General features: G+C 44.3%; 3 protein-coding genes across 6 annotated transcripts in view; 1 reads left to right on the forward strand and 2 right to left on the reverse strand.

Annotated features, from left to right (window-relative positions):
- Positions 1–17: 17 nt before the first annotated feature.
- On the reverse strand, positions 18–8,318 carry qpctla (glutaminyl-peptide cyclotransferase-like a). The gene is made up of 7 exons (XM_084951256.1): positions 7,568–8,318; positions 3,367–3,513; positions 2,999–3,292; positions 2,520–2,681; positions 2,012–2,111; positions 1,807–1,923; positions 18–1,413 (listed from the first exon to the last, which is right to left on the reverse strand). The coding sequence occupies exons 1-7, from the start codon at positions 7,787–7,789 to the stop codon at positions 1,268–1,270; spliced, it is 1,188 nt and encodes a 395-aa protein (XP_084807382.1). The 5' UTR covers positions 7,790–8,318; the 3' UTR covers positions 18–1,267.
- Positions 8,319–10,227: 1,909 nt separating this feature from the next.
- On the forward strand, positions 10,228–16,607 carry LOC146373695 (ribonucleoside-diphosphate reductase large subunit). Its single transcript, XM_084951455.1, has 4 exons — positions 10,228–10,459; positions 13,116–15,097; positions 15,901–16,089; positions 16,178–16,607. The coding sequence occupies exons 1-4, from the start codon at positions 10,441–10,443 to the stop codon at positions 16,367–16,369; spliced, it is 2,382 nt and encodes a 793-aa protein (XP_084807581.1). The 5' UTR covers positions 10,228–10,440; the 3' UTR covers positions 16,370–16,607.
- A 516-nt stretch (positions 16,608–17,123) lies between these two features.
- Positions 17,124–24,954, reverse strand: part of sipa1l3 (signal-induced proliferation-associated 1 like 3) — an 82,384-nt gene continuing 74,553 nt past the window's right edge. For all 4 annotated transcript variants that reach the window (XM_084951454.1, XM_084951451.1, XM_084951452.1 and 1 more), the window contains 9 exons: positions 24,355–24,464; positions 23,829–24,277; positions 22,695–22,922; positions 21,926–22,088; positions 21,672–21,846; positions 21,424–21,573; positions 20,632–20,758; positions 20,163–20,244; positions 17,124–19,912 (listed from right to left, as the gene is read on the reverse strand). In XM_084951454.1, the coding sequence (XP_084807580.1) occupies positions 19,727–19,912; positions 20,163–20,244; positions 20,632–20,758; positions 21,424–21,573; positions 21,672–21,846; positions 21,926–22,088; positions 22,695–22,922; positions 23,829–24,277; positions 24,355–24,464 (1,670 nt within the window). In that variant the 3' untranslated portion in view covers positions 17,124–19,726. The remainder of the gene's footprint in view (positions 19,913–20,162; positions 20,245–20,631; positions 20,759–21,423; positions 21,574–21,671; positions 21,847–21,925; positions 22,089–22,694; positions 22,923–23,828; positions 24,278–24,354; positions 24,465–24,954) is intronic.

Consider the following 24,954-nt stretch of genomic DNA (forward strand, 5'->3'; position numbering starts at 1 on the left):
CTGATAGATCATCATAATTTCTGTTGTCATTGAAAGTTTATTACCAAAACAAGACCTAGCAGATCCCGTACAGAGACTTAAATGTTTACAGAATATCACACAAGACAGACATCAGACGTCTGGAGATTAAAGCCAACAGACTGGATCACAGGTGTGGCATAAAGGTGCATCTCCACACTGCATTCACAGATGAAATCAAAACATTTATAATGATCAGGGAATTATTTTTATTAAAGGGTACATGCTGGTAAACTGCACCCACGTGTATCATACCCAAAGGTTACACACTGAACCAGGAGACAGCGTTTTCAGTGTTTACGACTTCCTGAAATGTCTTGAAACTGTAAGAGAACCTGAATAAAATAATTTCACAATCACTGCGGTGTGATCTTTTACCATAGTAACATCTTCATGATTTTCATCTTGCTGGCACTTCATAACAGCCAAGGCCATGAGGATCTTCACTGATGTGAAGGTAAAGTCAGGAGAAGGTACTCACAGATAAACTACGAAAAGCATCCTCAGCAGCAGCGCTCGTCACAGGTCGTTCTTAAAGGGGGACCCGTCATGCTTTTGCTGATTTCCTTTCATATGTATATATAAACGGCTACAGTTGTGGATGCTCCTATTAAATATGGCCAAAGCTCAAGCTTGAGAGTGCTCTAAATGCGCTTTTTCACAGTTTTTTTTCTACTCTTGGCTCTGAATGATGTCACTGAGAGCAGATATTCTATTATTTATGATGGGCAGCCAATCAAAAGGAGCTCAGTTTAAAAGGAGAGGCTTGTTTCAGGCTGCACGTGATCGGTAAATCATGCAAAACTACTTGAGCAGAGTCCGAGGAAAAAATCTCGGAGCTGAAAATGAGATTATGAAAATGAGACAACAGGTCCCTCTCAAGAAGACGAAGAGCATCTCCAGCTCTTATTAACAGGATAAACCATCAATAAGGCTAATAAGGCTTTTTTTCTTTCACAGGAACAGAACAAAAACATTAATATAGAGTCACAGACACATTTCCCAGCTGCTTCTCAGGTATGATGCTCCCCAGCATGTGTATTAGTAATAAAGTTTTAACCATCCACTTCACACACTTTGCTCAGCTGTGTCCAGTTCGCTGTCCACGTGAACCCGAGGACTGCCCAGCAGATACACGTCTTTGGTAAAGTTCAGATTCCAGTTTACTTAATTTCACCCGGCTCTCCTCTTCCTCACCTCGTCGTTTATTGCCAGTCCTGCTCGGACCGTTGCTGTCTGTGTTCAGCGCTCAGAGGCCCAGGTACTCTGCCACAAACACAGCCATGACCTTCGTCAGGTTCTCCACCGTCGGGCGGTGCATGTTCTCCTCCGTGTCCTCCAGTGTGTGCCAGAACTGTGGGAAGGGAGTGGCGATGACATGCAGCACGGGGACGCCTGCACAGAGACACGAAGGCAGGGATGGTGACTGAGCATGGGTTAAAGAAAGTGACTTCTCTTCTTTAAAGAGGAGATAAATCCCTGGAGACAGACATGTGCTACAGTACTGAACTCAAAAGGTTCAATACCTGTTTTGAACTTCTTAAATTTTACCCCTTGCGGACTGACTGTAATTACAAGCCCAACCCCCCCCCCAAAAAAAAAAATAAAATAAAAATTTCAAATACACCAGTACAGGACTGCCAGTGTCTTTGTTCATGGAAAGCATCGCTGCTGCAGTCCTAATCTAAGTGTCTTGTGGCTTGCTTCGACTATAATAACTGAGGGATGACCTCCAGCTGCAGAGGTCAGGGGGTGGGTATACAGGCTACACTCCTGGTTCCCACCTACCCTTGTGAAGGAAGGGGATGTGGTCGTCCTGCACGGGTCCGAGATACACATCCTTCCTGAAGTAGGTTTGCTCTGAGGGGTGAGACGTCAGGAGACCCTGTCGATGGAGCCGCTTTTCTGAGGGTGGAGGAGGCGGCAGAGATCAGTTCTACAAGTGTTCAGGAGGGATTCAAGCATTGGTGGAGGAGTTACGGCGGACGCTTACCTGCAGCAATCAGGCGGTCAAACCAGCGTGCGGTGTTATCGAAGTGATTCGCAATCAGCGGATCGGGACCACCGAGTAGGTCGAGCAGCACGAAGAGATCCTGCAGAGACGAAGTTAGAGAGACGGGAGCTGGCATTTGTCTTAATCAGAGTAATTTAAATGTTAATGTAAGTCAAAGGGTCACTCCACGACCCTCTCACCTGACCTTCTCATAATCCTTTCTCATGACCTTTGTGTGCAATAATGTTTTTTAAATGAGTTTATGCACATTTTACCTTCATATTATGAATATTTACTGAGTTAAAAAGGCTCAAAATGTACTTTAAGAGACTGTAGATGTAAGTATGAAGCTGAGTCTGAGGTGGAAACTTTTTCAGATTTGACTGACCAAAGCGTGGCTGGATTCAACTTTTAAGCTGTGCAAACTGAAGGACAGCGTGGAGCGCGTCTGGTTCAGGAAGTAAGCATGACCACAGAGGAAACATATTTCTGCCTGCAGCTTCCTCACCAGTGCCTGAAGCATGTTGGCGTGCGAGGAGGCTGCCGGGTGGGGCGTGTTGGCCATGCGCTCGGCCAGGTGGCGCGAGCCGTACAGCGAGTCGGTGGCGGTCCATTCTTCAAATGACTCCTCGCCGTCGAAAAACACAAGCTGGAGAGTTACGGGAAGTTTCTGAGAGGAAAAACAAAGAAAGCAGAGGTAATCAAATTTGTGTGGGGAAAAAAAGCAGGGCTTGAGTTTCTCTTTCTGCAGTGCTGTTGCAGTGTGTGTTTCTACGGTAACTACATAAATCACAGCCCTCTGGAGAGATAGTGCTCGAGTCAGCATTTTCTCCCCAGTACTGCGGCCTCAGAAGCAGAGGGATGGAACAACACAATAAGAAAGACTCTCATCAGCATCTCAGCCCTTTACTTTTCATCGTGAGCGGGAACCACATCTGTCAGCATCTGCTTTGTCTGTTGCTTAAATTCAGCCAACACAAAACCCACCTGCTGTTTGAATGACCTAAGCTGGGCATCCAGAGAGGTGGCGAGCTCCAGGATCATAGCGCAGGGCACTGCAGAATCGCTGGCCCCCAGGAACACCTTCTCCGGGGCTCGCGGGTCTGGAGGCAGCACCTTGGAGTCATAGTGGCAGGCCAGGAGCAGCCGTCGAGGTGCCGAAGGGTCCAGAGTGGCCACGACGTTGGTGAAAGTGACCTGGCCTCGAGGCGTAGGGGACTGGAACGAGTCCAGGTCTATGGACCAGCCAGCAGACAGCGAGGACAGGGTGGAGGTGATGTGCTGAAGTGGAGCAGGGAGTTAATGATGAGGGGGGAATGTGTAAAAGTGAGGAAGCAATAAATATTTACACCCACCTGCTGTACAGACAGGCTGCCCTGCGTGCCTGGGAGGCGCTCTATCAGGATGGGCCGCAGGTGAGCCTCCCACAGGCGAGTGCCGTCCACCTGAGAGGCCAGACGGCGGATCTGAGCTGGAGAGCACTTACTGGGTTTGTGGGACAGCTGGAGGAGAGGGAAAAAAGAACAGTGTGTAAACACGAGCATGGGACGTTCCACATGTTCGTGGTCCAGAGGTTCACGTCCTCTCTGATGGGTTTAAAGGATCATTCAGTTCCTCCAGTGTTTATATTACACCTCCTTTTCTCCATTTAACTATTTTGTCAACATGTTTTTTTCCTTTGACTATCGAAGGTTCAATGCCCCAAAGCAAAACTAGCCCACACACAGTTCAGGCAAACAGTCTGCGTTACCTTACTAAGGACAAGTCTGTGCAGTTTCCTGTTGCTTTTGGCAATGTTTTACAGAAAACTGTATTTAAGCCAAAGAAAAATTAACCCCTACTACAAAAAAAAAATGTTTTTAGCACAGTCCTCATGGGTTTTCGTCGGTGGAAAGCCAAAACCTCTTAGGTGGGCCCCAAAAATACAGCTGTGGTCAAATGTTTACATGCACAGTGTACTTCTTCAGTGATTGTGATTGACTAGATCTGGTAGATTGTTTTTGACAGCACTCATCATTGTACTGACCAATATTCAGAATAATGGGAAAGTCGAAGGAACTGTAGATTTACATAAGCTGGGAAGGTTTCTTGGAGCCATTTCTGAACAACTGCAGAGTCCAAGATCACCAGTTTATTCATGTCACACCACTTTTCCAAAGTCTGGAAGAAGACTCAAACTGTCATCCTCAGATGTTCAGGAATAAGTGTAAACTGCTGGAACGCCAGTGTCAATTCAATTCAATTGAATTTATATAGCGCCAACTCATAACAACAGTCACCTAAATGCGCTTTATATTGTAAGTTAGACCCCAGAATAATACCTACAGAGAAAAACCCAACAATCATATGACCCTCTATGAGCAAGCACTTTGCCGACAGTGGGAAGGAAAAACTCCCTTTTAACAGGAAGAAACCTCCAGCAGAACCAGTCTCAGGGAGGGGTGGGGCCATCTGCCGCAACCGGTTGGGGTGGGAGAAGGAAGACAGGATAAAAGACATGCTGTGGAAGAGAGCCACAGTGTCACTGTCCACAATGAACTGAGTTTGATATTGCCATGGACTGAGAATTGCCAGGGTACATTTGGGTAAAGGTTTTCAAACCTAAGAACACTGTGGCAACTGTCAACTAGGGCTGTACGATATGACCAAAATCTCATATCCTGATATAAGAATTCTATCGTCCTGATAACGATATAAATCACAAAAATGTAACATTTTCTGTAAATTCTGTGAATCTCGGTCAGCTCGACTTGCAGGAAGTGTTTCCAGCTGCGTGTCATGGAGTCTTTTAACAGATGCATGAAACGATACATTTTTAGACATAAGTTGTAACAGCTGCCGTTTTCTTTGTGAGTATTTATTACATGGCGTGCTGCGGGGAAAAGCCTGTTCTAACGTTTGAGTCTAAGGTTTATTTTTTAGCACCTGACGGCTCTTTTCTACTTCTCATCCGTAAATAATCTGCTCTTTCACGTGATTCAGTTTATTTTGAAAAGTTTATGTGGAACATAAACAAGCGGACACGCGATGCTGTTACCGTTGTTGTTGCTAACCACAACGCATAAAAACAGGCGCTTGTCCGTCTGTAGTGTGGTTATATTACATATAAGAGAAAGAGAGAACTTTAAGAAATTAATATAGCCACTACAGTGACCATCAAAACGATGAAAAAATATTGCCGTAAACAGTTTATTTTGCGACACCATGAAACAAACGATAGCGTAAAATGAAACATAGACGTTTTTATATCGTCATCCGATATATATCGTCATATCAAACAGCCTTACTGTCAACCATGGAGGCATGGTAGCTGACAGTGATCTGAGCCAGGAAACCAAACAATTTAAATATAATCTACCAATTCTGCCAAGAAGAGTGGCCAAAATCCAACCAGAAGTGTTGTGATGGTCCGATCGAGGTGCAACTTGCTATGGGACATTTAACCAAATATTAATGGGGTGTGTATATATTTGAGCTCGTGCACACAACTCTTGTTCTTTAATCAATTAAAAGTTGTATGCTGTACATTCAACACGGCTAAAAAAAACCCCAATTCAAATAAATTATTAAAAGCTGAAAATTACCATGACAGTCATGCCCGTGATGAGTCAGGATAAACTTCTGGCCACAGCTGTATGTGCTTAACAACATAAGAGCATATGTGACGTTTGTAAAACTTGCAGCTCTTTTTGTGCTTCATTCAAATCCCAAATCATAAACATAAAGGTAAGATGATTTTGTTTGTGTTATATGAAAGTAAATTAAACATCTTTGGGTTTGGGCTGCTGATCAGAAGCTATAAGCAGCTCTGTTCACCTTTTTATTTGCAGGAATCTGTCATTTATTTCTGATTTGGGGCAACGCAAACTAAACTGCCATGACTAAGGAGTACAGTAAAATGAGGATAGGTAAAAGCTGCAGAGTGAAACATGATCAGTGGCACACCTGCGCTGCTGCGGCGCTCATTATTAATGGAGCCGAGCGTCTAAATAGACAGGTCGTCAGTTTATTTATGTAGCACGTTTAATCACAACAGATGTCGACTTCTCAAAGTCTGGTGCTTGGAACTGCTGCCCGTCAACTGAGCGTGGGATATAAAATTGTAGCATTGCTGATCGTTGGCGAAGGGCAGATCCGTGCAAGAACTTCTAAGTGAAATAAATTGACTTTAATATGAATCATAAAGAGTGAGAGTGAGATCAGTGAAATTTGTTCATATGAGAGCCTCCCAGTCAGGACTGCAGCAGCAGCAGGGAGAAGAAACAGCAGTAGGCCTGTACATAATAGTAGTTTTCAGTTTCAGTCAATATTACAGGATAGAGAAAATGCTACTCTTGGCCACATGACTCCTCTCAAAGGGCTCAGATTCACAAACGTGCTACGTGATACACTGCTACACAGAATCAGCATTGTCTTGCAATGGTCACAAGTCAAGCAATATAAGACGTATCAATGTACTTTGAGGGACACGCACTCACTGATGAATAAAGACGTCCTGAAAATCGTCATTAAGCATGTCACACCCGACATGCTACATGTTACAGCTGGCTGTTTTTATGTTAATATCAGCCACTGCACTGAGAGTGTCAGTATCCCACCAAACTGCTGACTGGTCATGAATCACACCTGCAGACTATACGCCTGACTTCACATCGGTTTGGCCTTGCAAGTTAAATTATTATTATGTTTTCACAGCTCGAGTCTTTTGCCCATTAAAAATGAACAGTGCCTCCGTAATTCTATTCAAAAAGATTCATTTTTAGGTTAGACTGAAACTGTTTCAGAGCTCTGAGTGAATTTCAGGTGTCAAGTTTGACTGAAAGTTAGTTGGGTTTTTGTTGTTGTTGTTGTTGTTTTTAACATATAATCTGGTGCTGTGTTCACTTCTGCATCTATCTGTGTGATTGTGTTTCTCATAGTTACAGTGGCTCCTGATGTTTTAATGTTTTACCTGGCTCATTTAAAATGAAAGTAAAATAATCTATTTTTGGTTAAAAAAAAAAAAAAAAAAAAAGAGAAAAAGAGAAAAAAAAACAAAAACAAAAATTTAGTTCATATATAAAATGACTTTGGCTCTTTATTTGTTTTGTATGTATGCCAACATCAGCTTGCTCACAGATACACTTTAAAGTTATTATAAGCAGACAATGATTCAATTTAAGCTCAGTAATTACTTCAGCGTGATCCGTGTTATGTAAAAATGACTATGGGCTCATCTGCGTGATTACAGATGCTCTGCAGCACTATATGATTCAGCTCCACTGCTGCAAACCCAGATTCAAACTTTGCATTGCCTCACTCCACAGTAGCCGCTGTTATTAGCCAGATTTTTCTTATTAAGATCCTGATCATTTAGATTTGGAATGACTGCGATGCTGTATTTGAGTTATTCTTATAAAAGCTAAGTTATCCTGGAGTACTGGTTTGAAGTAACCCGTATCACAGCTGTGACTGAACAGGTCTGGTTACAGTGAGGTGTCATAATGACCGTCTGTGGGGATTAAATCAATCCTGCTGTGTGCACAGCTTCAGTTTGTTTCCTGTCGCAGCTCTTACCCTGTCTCTGCTCAGATCCACCGCTGGCACGTGGCTCACATGTCCAATGACGGTGTCGTTGGACAGGTACACTCCCAGGACCACCGCCAACACCAGAACACCGAGGAGGCAGAACAGCAGCACCCGGGCCCGGGGCATCCGGACCCGGTCACAGCCGGGCAGCGAGCCGCCGCCCCCGCTGCTCTGCTGGAGCGGCTTGAACCTCCGGCCGGACCTGGACATGACTGAACTCGCAGAGCCGCTCCTGGCGGTCCTTACAGCTACGTGTCACAACCGGCTTTGCAGAACAGCGGAGGAGAGAGAGTCACACAGGAAGTGGAGGCTGTTGAGAAGCAAAGCCGAGGGGGACATCCGACACAGCACGCTGCCCTCCTGCAGCACAGCGGCAGCCCATCATTAGCTGCTGCTCGGCGGACTCCGGGGGTCGCAGCTCCTAGACGCAGCGGCCCCGCAGCTCGAAGACACGCCGGACATGTCGGAGATGTTCAGAGGAGCTTTTAATCCAGCATAAATTACAACAGAGACACAAACTGCCGCCTGTAACGCCTCACTTTCTGTCGTAAAACTCGTTTTAATCCACTTACAGCTACATCAGAGAAACACTACAAAAATGAAGTAACGAAGCAAGCTTATCATAACTCCACTGCCGCGTTATTCCTTTTAAAAATGTTTAATTTTAACCCCTTCTCTTTACGGGACATCTCCACTGAAAACTGCACTGCTTCTTCTTCTGTGGTGCCTGTAGGGGGGTAAAGACGTAATCGCCACCTATGGAGCGCAAAAGGAACTACAGTAAACAACACAACACTTTGTTAGGTACATCTTCTTGTTCTTGCCTTCAGATTGCCCTTAACCCAAACACTTCAATTCGGCTACCTGGAAAGTGTTGGAAAATTTGAAGGAGAACATTAATTTGGGACTTTTATTTGTATTTTCATAGGTTTTACAGTTTTTTCTACTGATACAGACATTCCCCGTGGCCATTACCCTGCACCAAAGTAAATAAGTAATATATTTCTGTCATTTTACACACTCACTACTTACAGTTTAAGCCTAAAGAGTCAGATTTCTTTCATTTGCTACAGAAGCATTTCTTTAACATGTGACGTGTAAAACTGAGACATACAGTTAGGATTGCAGTTCTTTTTCTTATATTAAAATATCTCAGGGATTATATGTATCACTAAGCTTCAGCTTCCTGTTTTTAGCTGACAGGAGTGGCACCCTCCTTTTGTTGGAGGGTGGCACATTCATCTGCTAGTGTAGACAGACCTACAGTCATCTGCTGCTGTAGTTCGTCTTGCACATGCAGAGATGCTCTTCTGCATACCTTGGTTGCAGCAACTGGTTATTTGAGTTACTGTTGCCTTCCTATCATCTCAAAAGAGTTTGGTCACTCTCTTTTTGCCTCACCTTTCTTCCTCATTCTGATGATCAATTTGAATTTCAGCAGGTTGTATTGATCATGACTACATGCCTAAATGCAGTGAGTTGGTGGCATGTGATTGACTAATTAGATATTTGCAATAAGCCGTTGAATAGAATAGAATACAATGCCTTTATTGTCACAATACAGACGTACAATGAGATACAGAGCATCTCCTACTCAGTGCAAACATGAATATAGTGCTGCACAGTTATTGCAACACTATATACATATGGACAGTATTTACAGAAAAAATATATAAAATGTGCAAATATACAATCTGATAAAAATAAATAAATAAATCAGTCAATATGTAAATAAATAGTGTTGTGTATATACAGTTTGGGTTATTGCACAGTGATGGTTTATTTAGGGAAATCCTTGGAATGGGGGGGTGAACTGTGTTTATCAGTGCATGTGTGAGTTCAGGGTAGTTATGGCTTTTGGGAAGAAACTGTTCTTGAGTCTGTGGGTCTTTGTGCTATTGCACCTGTAGCGCTTCCCTGAGGAAGCAGGTTGAACAAGTTAAAACCAGGGTGGGAACTGTGTTTGAAGATGTTTGTTGCTCTCTTGAGGCAGTGGGAGGAATAAATGTCCATCAGAGAGGGGAGAAGGCAGCCGATGAACTTCTGTGCTGCCTTGACTACACTCTGAAGCCTCACTCTATCTGCCTTAGTGCAGGTGTAGGTGTGCCCAATAAAGTGGCCATTGACTGTATATTTTTCTACTGCTTCTGCAGCACATTAAACTTCAGTGCCTTGCTGTGACAAAGCAAACATGTTTTATTTATTACTGTTTCTCCGGATTTTTAAGTCTTCTGACTCTTTAAGGATTTAAGTTTAAATCAAACCTTTTAAACTGATGCATCAGAAACGTGTAATTCACAAATATAATACTTTGACATGCAGTTATTATTTATACTTTGATTCTTTGTAAATTACCACTATAATATGTGTTCTTACGATCCAAAATCCTGCCTCTGAAAACAAAACAGACATATATACAAACTGAAAACGTACAATAAATCCCAAACACACAATTTTTTCTGTACTAACTCGGGAATTTTTAACCTTTTCAGACAAATACACCTCATGTACACATACATGTGACATTTTCCTGTTAACAGGATAGTTTACTTTGACTGTAAAAGTTTCTTTTTTGTGTGTTTTGACCCACTGTTATGACGCACTTCTCTGTCCCGCCAGATTTGAAGTCCCGCGATGTTGATTGGCCGAGATGCCTGTCCATGTCTTCACTTCCGTGGTGACGCATTCCGTACAAATAGGAGGTGAGCGGGTTTTCTGGGAGTCTTTCGCGCGCTTCTACAGCGAGCAGTCCGCGAGTTAGTGTCCAGCAGCTCGCTGTGATCCCGCGAACAGCTTCGACCTGTACCCGGAGAGCTGCTCACACCCCCGCCCCTGAGACAGAGACGCCTGAGCCCGCCAACATGCATGTGATCAAAAGAGGTGAGCGCTGCGATGTTGTAGCAGGCCTCGGTTAGCTTCGTGTGGAGTTACCGGTGATTCTGCCTGCTGTAGGGTTACATCATTTAGCGACAGGCTGGTTAACCTGGACTAGTGAGGAGCTGGTTAGTGCTGCACCGTCCCCCTGACGTGGAGGTTAAACGTGTTTAAGTGGTGGTGGTGGTGGGGGGGGGGTCGGTTGTAGTTTGACAATATGGACTTAGTCTTTGTCTTAAAAGAGGCGCCAAAAGTTTTTATAGCCTCGCAGTGTAACGTCATAAAGAAGATCTATAAACCCTTACAACACCTCCTCTTTGAAGGTAGTTTTGACAGTGTATTCAGAGTTTGATCTGAACTGTAATGTTCAAACCTTACAGTGTGAGAGAGGAAATCCCAATAAGCAGGTCTTGGCGATGATTGGGAGAAAGAACTCCCAATCATCAAGAAGAGAAATCGGTTCTTTTCCTGTTAGGAGGGTTCAGGGAGCAGCCATCGACTGGTTGGAGAATGAGGGGAGATGGAGAAGGAAAAGGAGCAGAGGGAGGAAAAAATAACAACTAAACAAGAGAAGAGTGTAGAAAAAAGATTAATGACAAAACACAAAGAAAAAAAGATTAACAGAGACGAAATGCATCATAGGAAGAAACTTTACTTTTGGGTTGAGCTTCATCTAAAGATATGATTGTCATCTTCATGCCATTTTGAGCCTCAGTGTAGCCCTTTGTTATCTGAAACAAGCAGGTTTAGTTTTCTGCCTTTTAAATAAACTGTCCTGTGATTGGATGCCCCTCATGAAGGTTTCAACTGCAGGGGGGGTGCCGCACCTAATATTCAGAATCAGAATACTTTATTAATGCCTAAGGAAATTATGTGGGTTACAGTTGCTTCAAGACAGTAACGGACTAGACTATTTAAATAAAACAATATGTTACAGAGTTTACAAATTTAAGAAATACAGCTAATATATACAAGTGGCTCAATTATACATATCAAGAACATTACAGGGGTGGAATATATATGATTGACATTTGACTCTAACCTGTGAACGTTGTCATTTGTTATTTTACTGTAGAGCATGTGCAAAAAGGGTGTAACTATTGCAGTGTTTACAGCGTATTAGATGGAGGAGTTGTACAGGGAGTAGGGCTGTGCGATATGACGAACTATATCGGATGATGATATGAAAACATCTATAGTTTTATATTATACGCTATCATTTGTTTCGCGGTGACGCAGAATACACTGTTTATAGCAATATTTTTTCTCTTCTACCACCTATGCAAGAATCACTTGAGAGAGTTTACGGATGAGAAGCAAAAAAGAGCCATCAGGTGCTCAAAATAAACCTTAGATTCCAAGGTTAGAACAGGTTTTCCCTGCAGCACGCCATGTAATAAAGACTCACAAAGAAAGTGGCGGCTGTTTCTGTCTGTCTGTGCGTGCGATATGACCAAAATCTCATATCCCGATATAAGACATCTATCATCCCGATAACGATATAAATCACAAAAATTTAACATTTTCTGTGAATCTCAGGCAGCTCGACTTGCGTAAAGTGTTTCCAGCTGGGCGTCGTGTACCTGGAGTCAAGTGTTTTAACCGATGCATGAAACGATACATTTAGACATAAGTTGTAACGGCCGCCGTTTTCTTTGTATTTATTACACTGTGTGCTGCGGGGAAAAGCCTGTTCTAACTTTGAGTCTAAGGTTTATTTTTTGGCACCTTACGGCTGTTTTTTGCTTCTCATCCCTAAATACTCTGCATACTCTTTCACGTGATTCAGTTTATTTTGAAAAGTCTCAACAGGATCTTGAGCTTTATTGTGAAAGGTTTATGTGGAAAATAAACAAGCGGACACGCGATGGTTTTAGCATAAAAACAGGCGCTTGTCTGTCTGTAGTGTGGTTATATTAAATATAAGAGAAAGAGAGAACTTTAAGAAATTAATATAGCCACTACAGTGACCATCAAAACGAGAAGAACGAAGAAATATTGCTGTAAACGGTTTATTTTGCGACACCACGAAACAAACGATAGTGTAAAATGAAACAAAGACGTTTTTATATCGTCATCCGATATATATCGTTATATCAAACAGCCCTATATAAAAGTTTCATGCATCGGTCAAAACACTCGACTCCAGGTACACGACAGCCAGCCGAAAACACTTCACACAGGCCGAGTTGCCTGAGATTCACAGAATTTACAGAAAATAAACTATTTTGTGATATATATTGTTCCTGGGATGAGAAGCTTATATCGGGATATGAGTTTTTGGTCCTATCGCACAGCCCGGTCAGGGAGATGGCTACGGGCAAGAATGATTTCCTGTGTGGTTCAGTGGTGCTTTTTGGTAATCTCAGTCTCTCACTGAACATGCTCCTGTGACTAGCCAGCACATCATGGAGTGGGTGGGAGGTATTCGGGATGTCCAATAATATATTGGGGATGTAGGTACCTCAGGTACCTTGACATCACACAAGAGAAGAACGGAAACCTGAGCCCTAAGTATGTTAACGTCATTATTCACCTTTAAAAACAAACTTGAACCCAAAAATATACGAGCCGTGGTTAATGTTTTAAACTGGATTAAAATCTGTTGCATTCATAAAATCAGTCGCCCTTTTTTACAAAAACACATTTCTCTATTTTTCAGATGGACGGCAAGAGCGCGTCATGTTCGACAAAATCACATCTCGCATCCAGAAGCTTTGCTATGGACTCAACATGGAGTTTGTGGACCCAGCCCAGATCACGATGAAGGTCATCCAGGGTTTGTACAGCGGCGTCACCACTGTGGAGCTCGACACGCTGGCGGCGGAGATCGCTGCCACTCTCACAACCAAGTACCCCGACTACGCCATCCTCGCCGCACGCATCGCCGTCTCTAACCTGCACAAAGAGACGAAGAAGGTGTTCAGCGACGTCATGGAGGACCTGTACAACTACATCAACCCCCTGAACAAACGCCACTCCTCCATGATTTCGAAAGACACACTCGACATTGTTCTTGCAAACAAAGACCGCCTTAACTCGGCCATAATCTATGACAGAGATTTCTCCTACAACTTCTTTGGCTTCAAGACTCTGGAGCGCTCCTACCTGCTAAAGATCAATGGCAAAGTAGCTGAGCGTCCGCAGCACATGCTCATGAGGGTGGCTGTGGGAATCCACGGGACGGATATCGAAGCAGCCATCGAGACCTACAACCTGCTGTCAGAGAAGTGGTTCACCCACGCCTCCCCGACCCTCTTCAATGCTGGAACCAACAGGCCGCAGCTGTCCAGCTGCTTCCTGCTCGCCATGAAGGATGACAGCATCGAGGGGATCTACGACACGCTGAAGCATTGCGCCCTCATCTCCAAATCAGCCGGAGGGATTGGCGTGGCAGTCAGCTGCATTAGATCCACGGGGAGCTACATCGCCGGCACCAATGGCTGTTCCAACGGGCTCGTCCCAATGTTGAGGGTTTACAACAACACAGCGCGTTATGTTGACCAGGGGGGCAACAAAAGACCCGGCGCCTTCGCCATGTACCTGGAGCCCTGGCACTTCGATGTGTTTGACTTCCTGGAGCTGAAGAAGAACACGGGAAAGGAGGAGCAGCGAGCCAGGGACTTGTTCTATGCCCTGTGGATCCCTGACCTCTTCATGAAGCGCGTGGAGAACAACGAAGACTGGTCCCTGATGTGTCCGGCCGACTGCCCCGGGCTGGATGAGTGCTGGGGGGAGGAGTTTGAAGAACTCTACACCAGATATGAGAGGGAGGGGAGGGTGAAGCGTGTGGTGAAGGCTCAGCAGCTATGGTATGCAATCATCGAGTCTCAGACAGAAACCGGGACGCCGTACATGGTCTACAAAGATGCCTGCAACAGGAAGAGCAACCAGCAGAATCTGGGCACCATCAAGTGCAGCAACCTCTGCACGGAAATCGTCGAGTACACTAGCAAGGACGAGGTGGCGGTTTGCAATCTGGCCTCTGTCGCTCTCAACATGTACGTCACCCCTGAGCGGACTTATGACTTTAAAAAATTGGCATCCGTGACCAAAGTAATTGTCAGGAACTTGAACAAGGTTATCGACATCAACTACTACCCGGTGGAAGAAGCCAGGAGGTCGAACATGCGCCACAGGCCGATAGGAATCGGGGTCCAGGGATTGGCTGATGCCTTCATCCTTATGCGTTATCCCTTTGAAAGCCCCGAGGCTCAACTGCTCAACATCCAGATCTTTGAGACAATGTATTATGCTGCTTTGGAAGCAAGCTGCGAGCTGGCCGCCGAGCTCGGCACCTATGAGACGTACGAAGGCTCGCCGGTGAGTAAGGGCATTCTCCAGTACGACATGTGGGAGAAGACGCCAACGGACCTGTGGGACTGGAAGCTGCTGAAGGAGAAGATCGCCAAACATGGCGTGAGGAACAGCCTGCTGCTGTCCCCGATGCCCACGGCCTCCACCGCCCAGATCCTGGGCAACAACGAGTCCATCGAGGCCTACACAAGCAACATCTACACCCGCCGGGTGCTCTCGGGGGAGTTTCAGATCGTCAACCCCCACCTGCTCAAAGACCTGACAGAGAGGGGCCTGTGGAATGAGGAGATGAAGAACCAGCTGATCGCTAACAATGGCTCCATCCAGGTAATCATCAGCAGGAAGGGAAACCATTAAAGATGACAGACATCTCTAGGTTCCAGCTTCTTAGGTGTGAACTTCATTCTGTAGACTAAAATATTGATTCCCAAACATTTCCTTTACAGGAAAAGATAAAATGCCACTTAACTGCTTTTAAATATATACATTTAAAGCTTCAAGACTCTTGAAAAAAAGCATAATGAAATTAGGCAATACTCCATCTCTTTGCTGTTTTTCATCCTTTTTGATCTTGAATAATTAGTCTTCTAATTCATCAATTAAAAAACAAATTTTGATTAGGTGCCACAAAGTAAATCAATAAACAGTCAAATATTTAGAGGATCCAAAGCAATCTGTGAAAACACGAAGAAGGAAATCCGTCATCTCAGTCTAACATTCTGAAATGGTCCAATTATTTTTGTAACTATTTCGTTTCCACAGCAAATTGTTTAAAGCTCGGTTCTTCCTGTTAAAGGGGAGTTTTTCCTCCCCACTGTCACGCAGTGCTTGCTAGGTCATCTGTTGACGTTTTCTCTCAATTGTTGTCGTTAGCTTACAAAATAAAGCACCGTGACATGAGTGTTGTTGTGATTTGGTGCTACTTAAATAAAATTGAATGGAAAATAGTTTTAAGCATCACATTAGCCCTAAATTCTGGTCTATGTGTCCCAAATACCATCAGCTGAGAAGTTTACGATGTTTTAAGCTCAGGTGGTTTTTTTTTTTTTTTTTTTTTTCTTCTTGTTTTTACTCCTTTGTTTGGACCTGAAACTTTCATTTTAATTATTATTATTTTTTAATTTTGACAGAACATCAATGAGATCCCAGATGATCTGAAGCAGCTCTACAAAACCGTATGGGAGATCTCGCAGAAAACTGTAGTCAAGATGGCCGCCGACCGTGGGGCCTACATCGACCAGAGCCAGTCCCTGAACATCCACATAGCAGAGCCGAACTACGGCAAGCTGACCAGCATGCACTTCTACGGCTGGAAGCAGGTGAGTGTCGAGCTGCACGAGGAGGAGTGAAACCTCACTGTGAAGACATGTTGGGGTTTAAAATAACTCTGTCCTTCTCCCACCGCAGGGTCTGAAGACTGGGATGTACTACCTGAGGACCAAGCCTGCCGCCAACCCCATCCAGTTCACCCTGAACAAGGAGAAGCTGAAGGAGGCACAGCCGGCCACGTCCTCGGAGCAGGAGATCAAAGAGCGCAACACGGCGGCCATGGTGTGCTCTCTGGAGAACAAGGACGAGTGCCTGATGTGCGGCTCGTAAACGTTTCCGACCTGCTGAAGCCCTGGATCTTCTTCCTTGACTTAAAGCTTCTTCCACTGCAGTTCAGAGTTAAGACTCAGTATTGTATAAAGTAAACTTCCTGTCGACTCAAAGACAGAAAGCACTTACTGTAAAATACGTTTGAGACTTTTCTAACAACTTAAAGTTTTGAATCAAAGTTGATTGTGTAAAATCTGTTTCATTGATGCTTCGTCTGCTATAAACAAAATGGACTGAATGTGTTTTGTTTTTTTTCTTAGTTGTATTCACTGCTGTGACAAAATTGTGCCACACTTAACAGAACTGCAATCAAGTGTTTATGATAAAGCGGGGTGATTACTTTTCAAACAGGGTCGGGTAGGTTTGGTTAGCTTTTTTTTTTTTTTTTTTTCCTCCTCAAATGAAATAATTTAAATACAGAATTTAAAAAAAATTTTTTTACTCAGGTTATCTTTACGTCGGACACCGATGGGAGAGACTGTTTTTACCAGTTTATTAACGAAAAAAATGTACTGATTAATTCATTCAACCAGGAACCTGAAAATGAAAACGGGGACAGACAGCAAATTATTATTTTTTTTCAAATGTACTGTTAATGCAGCAAAAATCTGCTTCATGTTTAAGTGAAAAACATTTTCTTTACATACACAGAATTAATTTACTAACTCCTCCTCACAACCCTGCAGTCGTTTTCTAAAATCTGGAACTAAAAGGTTATTTTTGAACCGCAACTCAAAGACCAGAAACCAGCAAATGTTTTGACTTATTTTTAATATATTTTTTTTTATAAAACAATGAAAACATAATTTACACTTTTAAAATGTACACGTTATTACAACCCAAAGAAAACCAAACCCTTGCTTCAGTTATTCCTGCTGAATACAGGAAACATTGATGGAAAGAGGAACAATGAGGCTTGAGGACAAAGGAAAGGAAGGAGGAATTGAAGAGAAAACACAGTACCCTCTCATCTTCACTATTGTCTGCAACAGTGACCAACATGTCAAAAATAAATTATAAAAATATTAACAACAACAAAAAAAAAGGAAATAACTAGTCGCACAATATTACCAGTAATAATGCATTATTGGATTTGTTCAATAGGGGTCCTTGTGTATGCTTTAAATAGCTTAAAATTATACATAACAAGATTTATATATATATGTAAAAAAACAAAAAAAACAACCTTGCCCCTTTTACATCAGCAAACTAAAGATTAAGACTTGACACTAAAATCACAGCTACACCTGCAGAGCTGTGTGGATGGAGGACAGAAACAGGAACCCGACTGAAGCTGCTTAAAGACAAAAAATGACAAAGGAAAAACTGGGATGACAACAACCCAGAGAAGGAGGCGGTGGGTTTAAAGCGGGTGCTGCAGAGCGAGAGAGAGAGGAGTGGGGGTGGGGGTGGGGGTGAAGAAGGCGTTAGTTATCCTCTGGGGTCAGTGACAAAAAAAATAAGTTTTTTTTGGCTCTTCCAGCAATTTGAAACATCCTGCTGCCCAAAAACATTTAAAGGGACAACGGTGCAGACAGCAGGGTGACGTCTGTCATCATCAACCCCCCCCCCCCCCTCCCCCCAACGGTCGAGTGTCGTTAACAGCATCCTGAGGAACCTGAGTGGAAACTTTAAACAGATCCAGTTAAAGAGAAACCTCCTGTTTTATCAGAGAGATGAGAGTGCAGTACAGTTTTAGCAGGGCGGAGGGGGTTGGGGTGTACTGTCTATTCACTGCCAGCATTCAAAAATATGTTTCTGTATGAAAAATACAGTACACAATATCATTGAGAGCACTGTCGCAGTATAAAACACAAGAAAAGTCCTCTCAAACAAGCACATCTGTCCTGATGTGATGGACTTTCAGGTGCAGTACATGTTTCCTGTGAGCGTGCTCAGCCGGACACGGAGCTTCACTGGATCACAAATACATGAAGACTTGAGAACACTTTGAGAAAATACACTTATTTACGTTCTTGGTGAGGCTGTTGCACATGCTTTATGCACTCCAGTTCAGTTTGTGACATCTTAAAACACAAAAACAACAACCGGGTCGCTCTGCTGCCTGACACACGAAATCATAAACAACACAGGGTTTGTTAAAGGACGTCGGTTAGAGGTTACAGCGACGTGATGGAAGCAATTTGATTTCACAAAAGCAAAAATAACATGACGTGTGTGAGCCATCGAATCACCTCATAACTACCAGCTCTTCTGAGAGCTGCCAGGAGCGAGAAGTTGGCTGATTTTTAAACATTTCTCCAGTTTTACAGTAATCCAGCTACAGCAGTTGGTACGTCCAATAAAAAAGGTAAAAATGAAAGTTTATTCGCCATGCTTTATTCCCCAAAACGTAAACAATAATATGGTCAAAACTGGGCTCATGTGGGGCTACGCCAACCACATTACTTCAGAATAAGCTCTTCACCAGAAAGCAGGTAAGTGTAACTCTCAAAATTCTGCAACTAAAACCAAACAAAGGACCCGCTTAAGGTTAAAGCAACCATCAGTTCATTCAGGTCTGAGATGATCAGGCACTGCTGAGGACGCTGCTCTGTGTGGGAGATACGACGCCGCCGCGCTGGCGAGCTCTGCGACCGTTTGCTCTCGGCACACTGATGGCTTGATTCACATCCGTGGGCCGCCGCGGGTCACCCGTGTAAACGGAGGGCAGGAAAACGAGGCCCACAGGGTTCAGATTACAGTAAACAGGTTTGTTCATCACTCCGCTGTCCACACACACACACAGGCACACACATGAGGAATAAAATACATCCCCAGCACAAACAATGCTGTGCTGCAATGCTTCTCACTTTTGTACCATCAGTCTCACACACACACACACCTTTAGTACGTCTCTTTACAATATCAGTACATTGTCAATAATATTGATATATGAGAATTGTACCACACAGGCATCTATCTACAGTACCACGTCTGTAGAGCTTCCTCTCTTCTAGTGCATTCTGGGAGATGCAGTCTTATTTATTTATTTTTTTGGCTGATTGGCTGCAGGAACAGTATTAGGCCTCTCCAGGTGATGTAGTGTTCTCTAAAACAGTCAGGTTCTCCACTCCTGCTCGCTCCTCCGGCATAGTAGCAGATGTATTTACACCGTGTGACAAATATCCAGACGTCAGTTAGAAAAATAAACAGGCTCAGAGCAGGGAGTGTGTAGAGAGGGAGGTTCTCTACTGGAAGGGTTTAAAAAAAATCCAGATCTTCTTTTTCTCTCTGGTTTAAGGCAGCCCAGTGGAAGCTGAGTGTGACATCTGCCACCCCTGTGAGTGCAAGGAATCATGGGAACTGAAAGCCCCTCCCTCTGGCCTGAACCTCACTCTCTTCCTTGGCTGTCGGTCACTCCCTCTGTGAATCGGCTAAGGAGTGAGCCTCGTGGTCGCTGCCCGGCTTGTTGAGATTGGTCAGAAGCACGCTGAACTTGCGCAGCTGCTCGCTGGCAGTCTGGCTCTCCACCTGCAGCCGCTGGTTGTTCTCTCTCAGGTTGGCCATCTCAGCGAGTAAGACGACCTTATCTTGCTTCTCCTGTAATAGAGAGGAGGAGAAATAAAGGCAATGTTCAGTTATCAGAGACCAAATAACATCTGCATGGAGCCACAAATACATGTGAGCCTCGTAATGAAGGTGATGCAGCTTTTAAACATAAATCAACATCAGCAACACATGTAAATCAAGTCTTTAAGAAGACATGACTCCACAGTCACTTATTATCGATTATTTGGTACTTTAACCTCAGAGGGTTCCTGCTTTAGAGAGAAAAACAAAAGGCTCTCACTTTCTCCAGGTCATTGTTCAGCTGCTTCAGCATCACTTCCAGGTGGTAGAGCCGACCGGACAGATCGTTGGGCACCTCATCGCTGTAACACACACAAACACACCTGGCATTCGTTACCGTGGATCCAGTGATTACACACACAAAACACCGCTGTGATGTGCACGCCGCAGGTAAACAGACTGGTTTTACTGGTTTTATTATGAGGATCCGAAAGCTCTTCATCTTCAGTAAAAAACTTTTTTTTTTTAATAAAAGTGTGCTGCTCACTGGCAGGACAAACAGCCTCTCTGGTGCCACAGAGTTAACAAACTTTTAATTCTGGTGAAAACGCTCACCAGAAAGATGAGCGATGCCGATAAACTACCACCAGGTGGCAGTAGTGACTTATGAAAACCTGAATATTTACAGGCGCTCTCTGCTTCTTTATAACATGTTGTTCTGGATCTCTGTAACAGAGGGGCTGACCTACCTGCTGAGTGTGGGCGTGGTCCGTGGCGTCTGAGGAGTCTGAAACTGGACTGGACTAGCGGCCGGTCTCGTGTCTGGACCTCCGAGCTGCGGGTCAGTCAGAGAGAACAGGGAACCCGCTCTTTGTGCTGCAAAATAAACACATGATCGTGCTTTTAAAAAGCCATTTCCACATAAAGCACGTCCCCAAAAAGAAAAGGAGTGCTCTAAAAACCTTTCCTGGGAAAAAAAAAAGTGGTAAAAGAAGGTAAAAAGCAACCAAATCCCAGCAGCCACATAAAACGATCCTCTGGGTGCAAAAAAATAAAAATATATACGAGTCTAAGCACCGAGGCACCACTGAATGATTAAGAGTCCAAAATTTTTTCCAGGTCCAATAAAATGATCGGTGTGGCTGCTCTGCCAGATGTTACAATAAAGTTGTAACATCTGTGAAAAAACAGGGTTTATGCGGTTTAGTGGAGTGAAGTTAGCAGTAGCTTAGCGAGTGATAAGGAAGTTTTTTTTTTGTTTTAAGTAAAGCACTACTTCAGCTTTGCATGTAAAGAAAAGCAGAAAACATAACAGTTAACATAGAAAGCTGTTTTTCTACAAACACATCAGCACTGAGAGGACGTAGACTGCTCAGGGTTCCTAACAGCCAGGCGAATGTTCAAAGATCTGACACGACTCCATCCTCAACACGACTGAGGTCGGGGTCGATATTTCCGGGAGACTCTTGTAGAGATGGTGGTTACCTCTTCACTCACAAACCAGGTTATGTTACATTTAATACTGAAATATCCATCCTCACCTTCGTACGCCTTAGCAGCGTTGACCAGGCTGGACCACTCGAGTCCGCTGGCTGTGTCAGGGAGGGGCATCATGCCGGGGTCGAGCCTCCTCAGAGGGGGGAGCTTGTCTCTCACTTCGGTCAGAGAGAGCTCGGATGCAGAGAGCGGCACTGAGGGGCAGCAGAGTCATGATTAATGATCTGAACACAATCACAGCAGGTTTGCTTTAGTCGCTGCAAGCCGCTGGGAGGAGAATCGAGGCACTCACCCTTCTTGCTCTGCATGTGGTTGGAGGAGCCGGCGTGTTTGCGTGTGGGCAGCGTGCAGGTGAACAGCACGTCGCTGGGAGACGTCTGGTTCTCAGAGCTGGCGAAGCCGGCGTCCCTGCGCCCGCTGCACAGCGACTCGTCGGAAAAGGTGCGCTGCAGGGTGCGTCTGGGAGACTGCAGGGAGAAAGGTCAGAGGTCAGAGCTGTGTGCTCATGAGAGGAAAATGGATATCATCCACCAGCACGATGCTCACAGGGTCTCTCTGCGGCGTCTCCCCCGGGTTGTCCATGATGATCAGTTTCTTCAGGTCGTCCTCGATGCTGCTCTTGTACGTCCGTCGTGGCGAGCGCAGGTCCCTCAGTGACGCTCGCAGACGAGGTTGTCCAAACACGTTCTTTGAATTTGTGTCCACCTGCCTGGAGACACAAGATATGAGAACAAAACACAAACATACAGTCTTCCTTTATTGAACACTGCTTCCTGCCTCTTTCCACGGTAAGAAACTATGTTCCACTTTATTCTGCCTACAGTATCCTCCAGTGTTTGTTGGTCCACTGCCACTCACAGGAGAGTCAGAACTCTTTGGATGGTTTCGAGTAAAAACAAACACGTGTTGAAGGATTTCACTTTGTGTAGGAGCGATCACACGCTCCTCGGGTGGATGGATATACAGACTTGGAAAGTTTTTCCGAACACTTTGTTTTGTGGATGTGATTTTAAGTAACAAAGTGAAAACGAGGCAGATGTTACAAAGGACATGGCCACTGTGCGGGCCCAGGTTTGACTCCACGGATAAAGACACAAAAAGCCAAATGCCTTCTATTTCATTGATCAGCGCTTTAAAAGTACGAAATTTTAAAACATAATTTGCACTGTTAATCACACATTTATGTCCACCATCCTTTTGAGTACGAGGTCATTTATATGATTATTTTGGTATAAAAGGAGGTGCTTAAAAATAATTTCTATCCCGGAAGAAGAACCAAGCATCAGAGCAGATCCGCTGAGGCTGTCGCTCTTACTTCTTGCTGTTGCTGCTGTCGGAGCTCGATGCTGTAGTCGAGTTTGAAGGAGAGGGGTTGGAGTCTTCTGCATGCCAACCGCTTGGTGTGCTCTTGCCATATGATGACTTGGGGGCGGAGCTGGACAGAGGGGTGGAGCTTAGCTGAGCTGAAGTGGGCGTTGCGGTAGAGGCTCGGACAGGCCGTGGTTTCTCCACTGGAGTTTTGTAACCCTGCGGTGTGTAGGCCCTGAAGGTTACAGAAAATAAAAGAAACAATATAAAACTGCTTCAGAGAAATACATCTAAATCTGACTTCTATTAACGCTGAGGATGATCGCCATCTATTAGATCCAATAAAGTGACAGAACATGGATGCCATGTTTTTTGTTTTCCGCGCTTCTTTAATATTTTAGTGGAAACGTTTTTCCGAGGACAGGAAACATGTTTGTTATTTGAATGAGGAAAAACATTTAAAAATCATTTGTATTTTGACTGCATCAATTGAACTGAAACACATCCTGTGCTCAGACAGGGGTGATATTTTTTTATGAAATAGTAAAATGTGTCAGTTTAAATATCAGATGTTTTCTACGCGCTAATGTGAATACAGTATGGGTTTATGAGATTTGCAAATCATTGAATTCTTTTTTTTTATCAACATCTTAAACAATGTTCTGGCTTTTTAGGACTTGGGGTTACGTGTCTCGATCATCATGTGACACATCGCATGCACAGAGTACAGAACAAGAGCTGCTGGGACTCAGAGTTTCAGCACAGATTGCTTTAATCCAGCACAGAGTGACCGAAGCGGGTGGAGGTTTGTGTGCTGAATCCCTGCGTGGATTTATATCGCGGCCCTGACAGTTATAAAACCACGAGAGCAAGAGATCACATGATGATCTTTATGTTTGACAAGGATTAGACGGCCATAATCCTACTTTTTCTCTACATTTAGTTTAGTATTGAACATTTTCAGTCATGTGATGATGCTACATAAACTAAAGACTGATAAAAACACTCTAAAGTGATTAATAAGCACATGAATCTGAGCCTAAAACTGTAACAATCACTCTATTCACTGTCCATGGGGCCTGGCATTCTTACAGGAAAAGGATCAGCAGGCGATGCATCTCATCAGGAGTTTGTCACTTACCTGGGCTTGAAAGCATCCATTTTATCAGCGCTGGAGCCAGGAGGAGGGAACGTCCTCGTCCTGTACCCTTTGTTCTGATTGGCCGCAGCTGGTATAATGGGCGAAGACTCTCGTCTCTTAGCCTCCCCCCCGCTGCCGCCGCTCCTTCCCACCGACAGCTCCGGGATGCCACTGTAGGTCGCAGAGCTGTGCATGGCCTTGTGGGACTGGCTGTTGGACATGTTACTGTGGCGACCGTTTCCGTAGTGGGTCGAGGCGTCGATGCCGCTATCGTTGGACCCGCCCTTGTTAAGGAGGTCGGGGTCAGGATCGGCCGGTTCACCGAGGCAACCCACGCCTCCTCGCTCTCCAGGTGCGCCTCCGTCGAACCAGCGCTCGTCGCTGTGGCTGCTCGAGGCGTTACTGGACAGGGTGTTGCTGCTGGAGTGGCTGGAGTACTGAGTCTCACCCTGCGGAGGACACAGAGTCAGAGGAGCTCAGCGAAAAGTGCAAAGAAGAGAGACGCAGTGTTGATGTTGAGTCTGACCTTCGAGTGTCTGTTTGGAGAGTCTTTCCCCGGGACATCCTGTCTGGGCATTCTCCTCTGCCCCCCTCCACCACCTGGTCCTCGAGACGCTGGGACATGCCAGAGAGGCTCTGCATCCAAACACACACATAGACAGACACTCTCAGGATTATAACAAATCACACTGAACGTCCACGGCTGTCAAAGAGGATTAAATACTTATAGCACATTTAAACACTGACCTCCCCCCACACACCAAAACCACACTCAGCAGCCTCTAGTCTGCTGAGCAACAACTGCACTCTTTAAAGCAGCATGAAAACAACACATAAGAAGAGTACATATCTATAGAATAAATGGAAGTGAGAAATTCTGTAAAAACTGTAAAAAACTACATCACATACAAAAAGGAAATGGGATGCTGAATTACGCACAGAAATACCACCGGAAATATGCAGTGAAGCACATTCAGCAACAAGTTCAAATTCATGGAACTGAATAAATTAATTATAACTGAAAGATATATAGATAATAGATATCTTATACGACTACTACTGACAGCAGGAGTTAAAAGCACTATCAGCATATCAACCACATATGATTGGATGTTTGGGAAATCTG

The sequence above is a fragment of the Perissodus microlepis genome, chromosome 14 (assembly GCF_051167445.1).
Source record: "Perissodus microlepis isolate ML-2025 ecotype Zambia chromosome 14, ASM5116744v1, whole genome shotgun sequence".
NCBI classification, from domain to species: Eukaryota; Metazoa; Chordata; class Actinopteri; order Cichliformes; family Cichlidae; genus Perissodus; species Perissodus microlepis.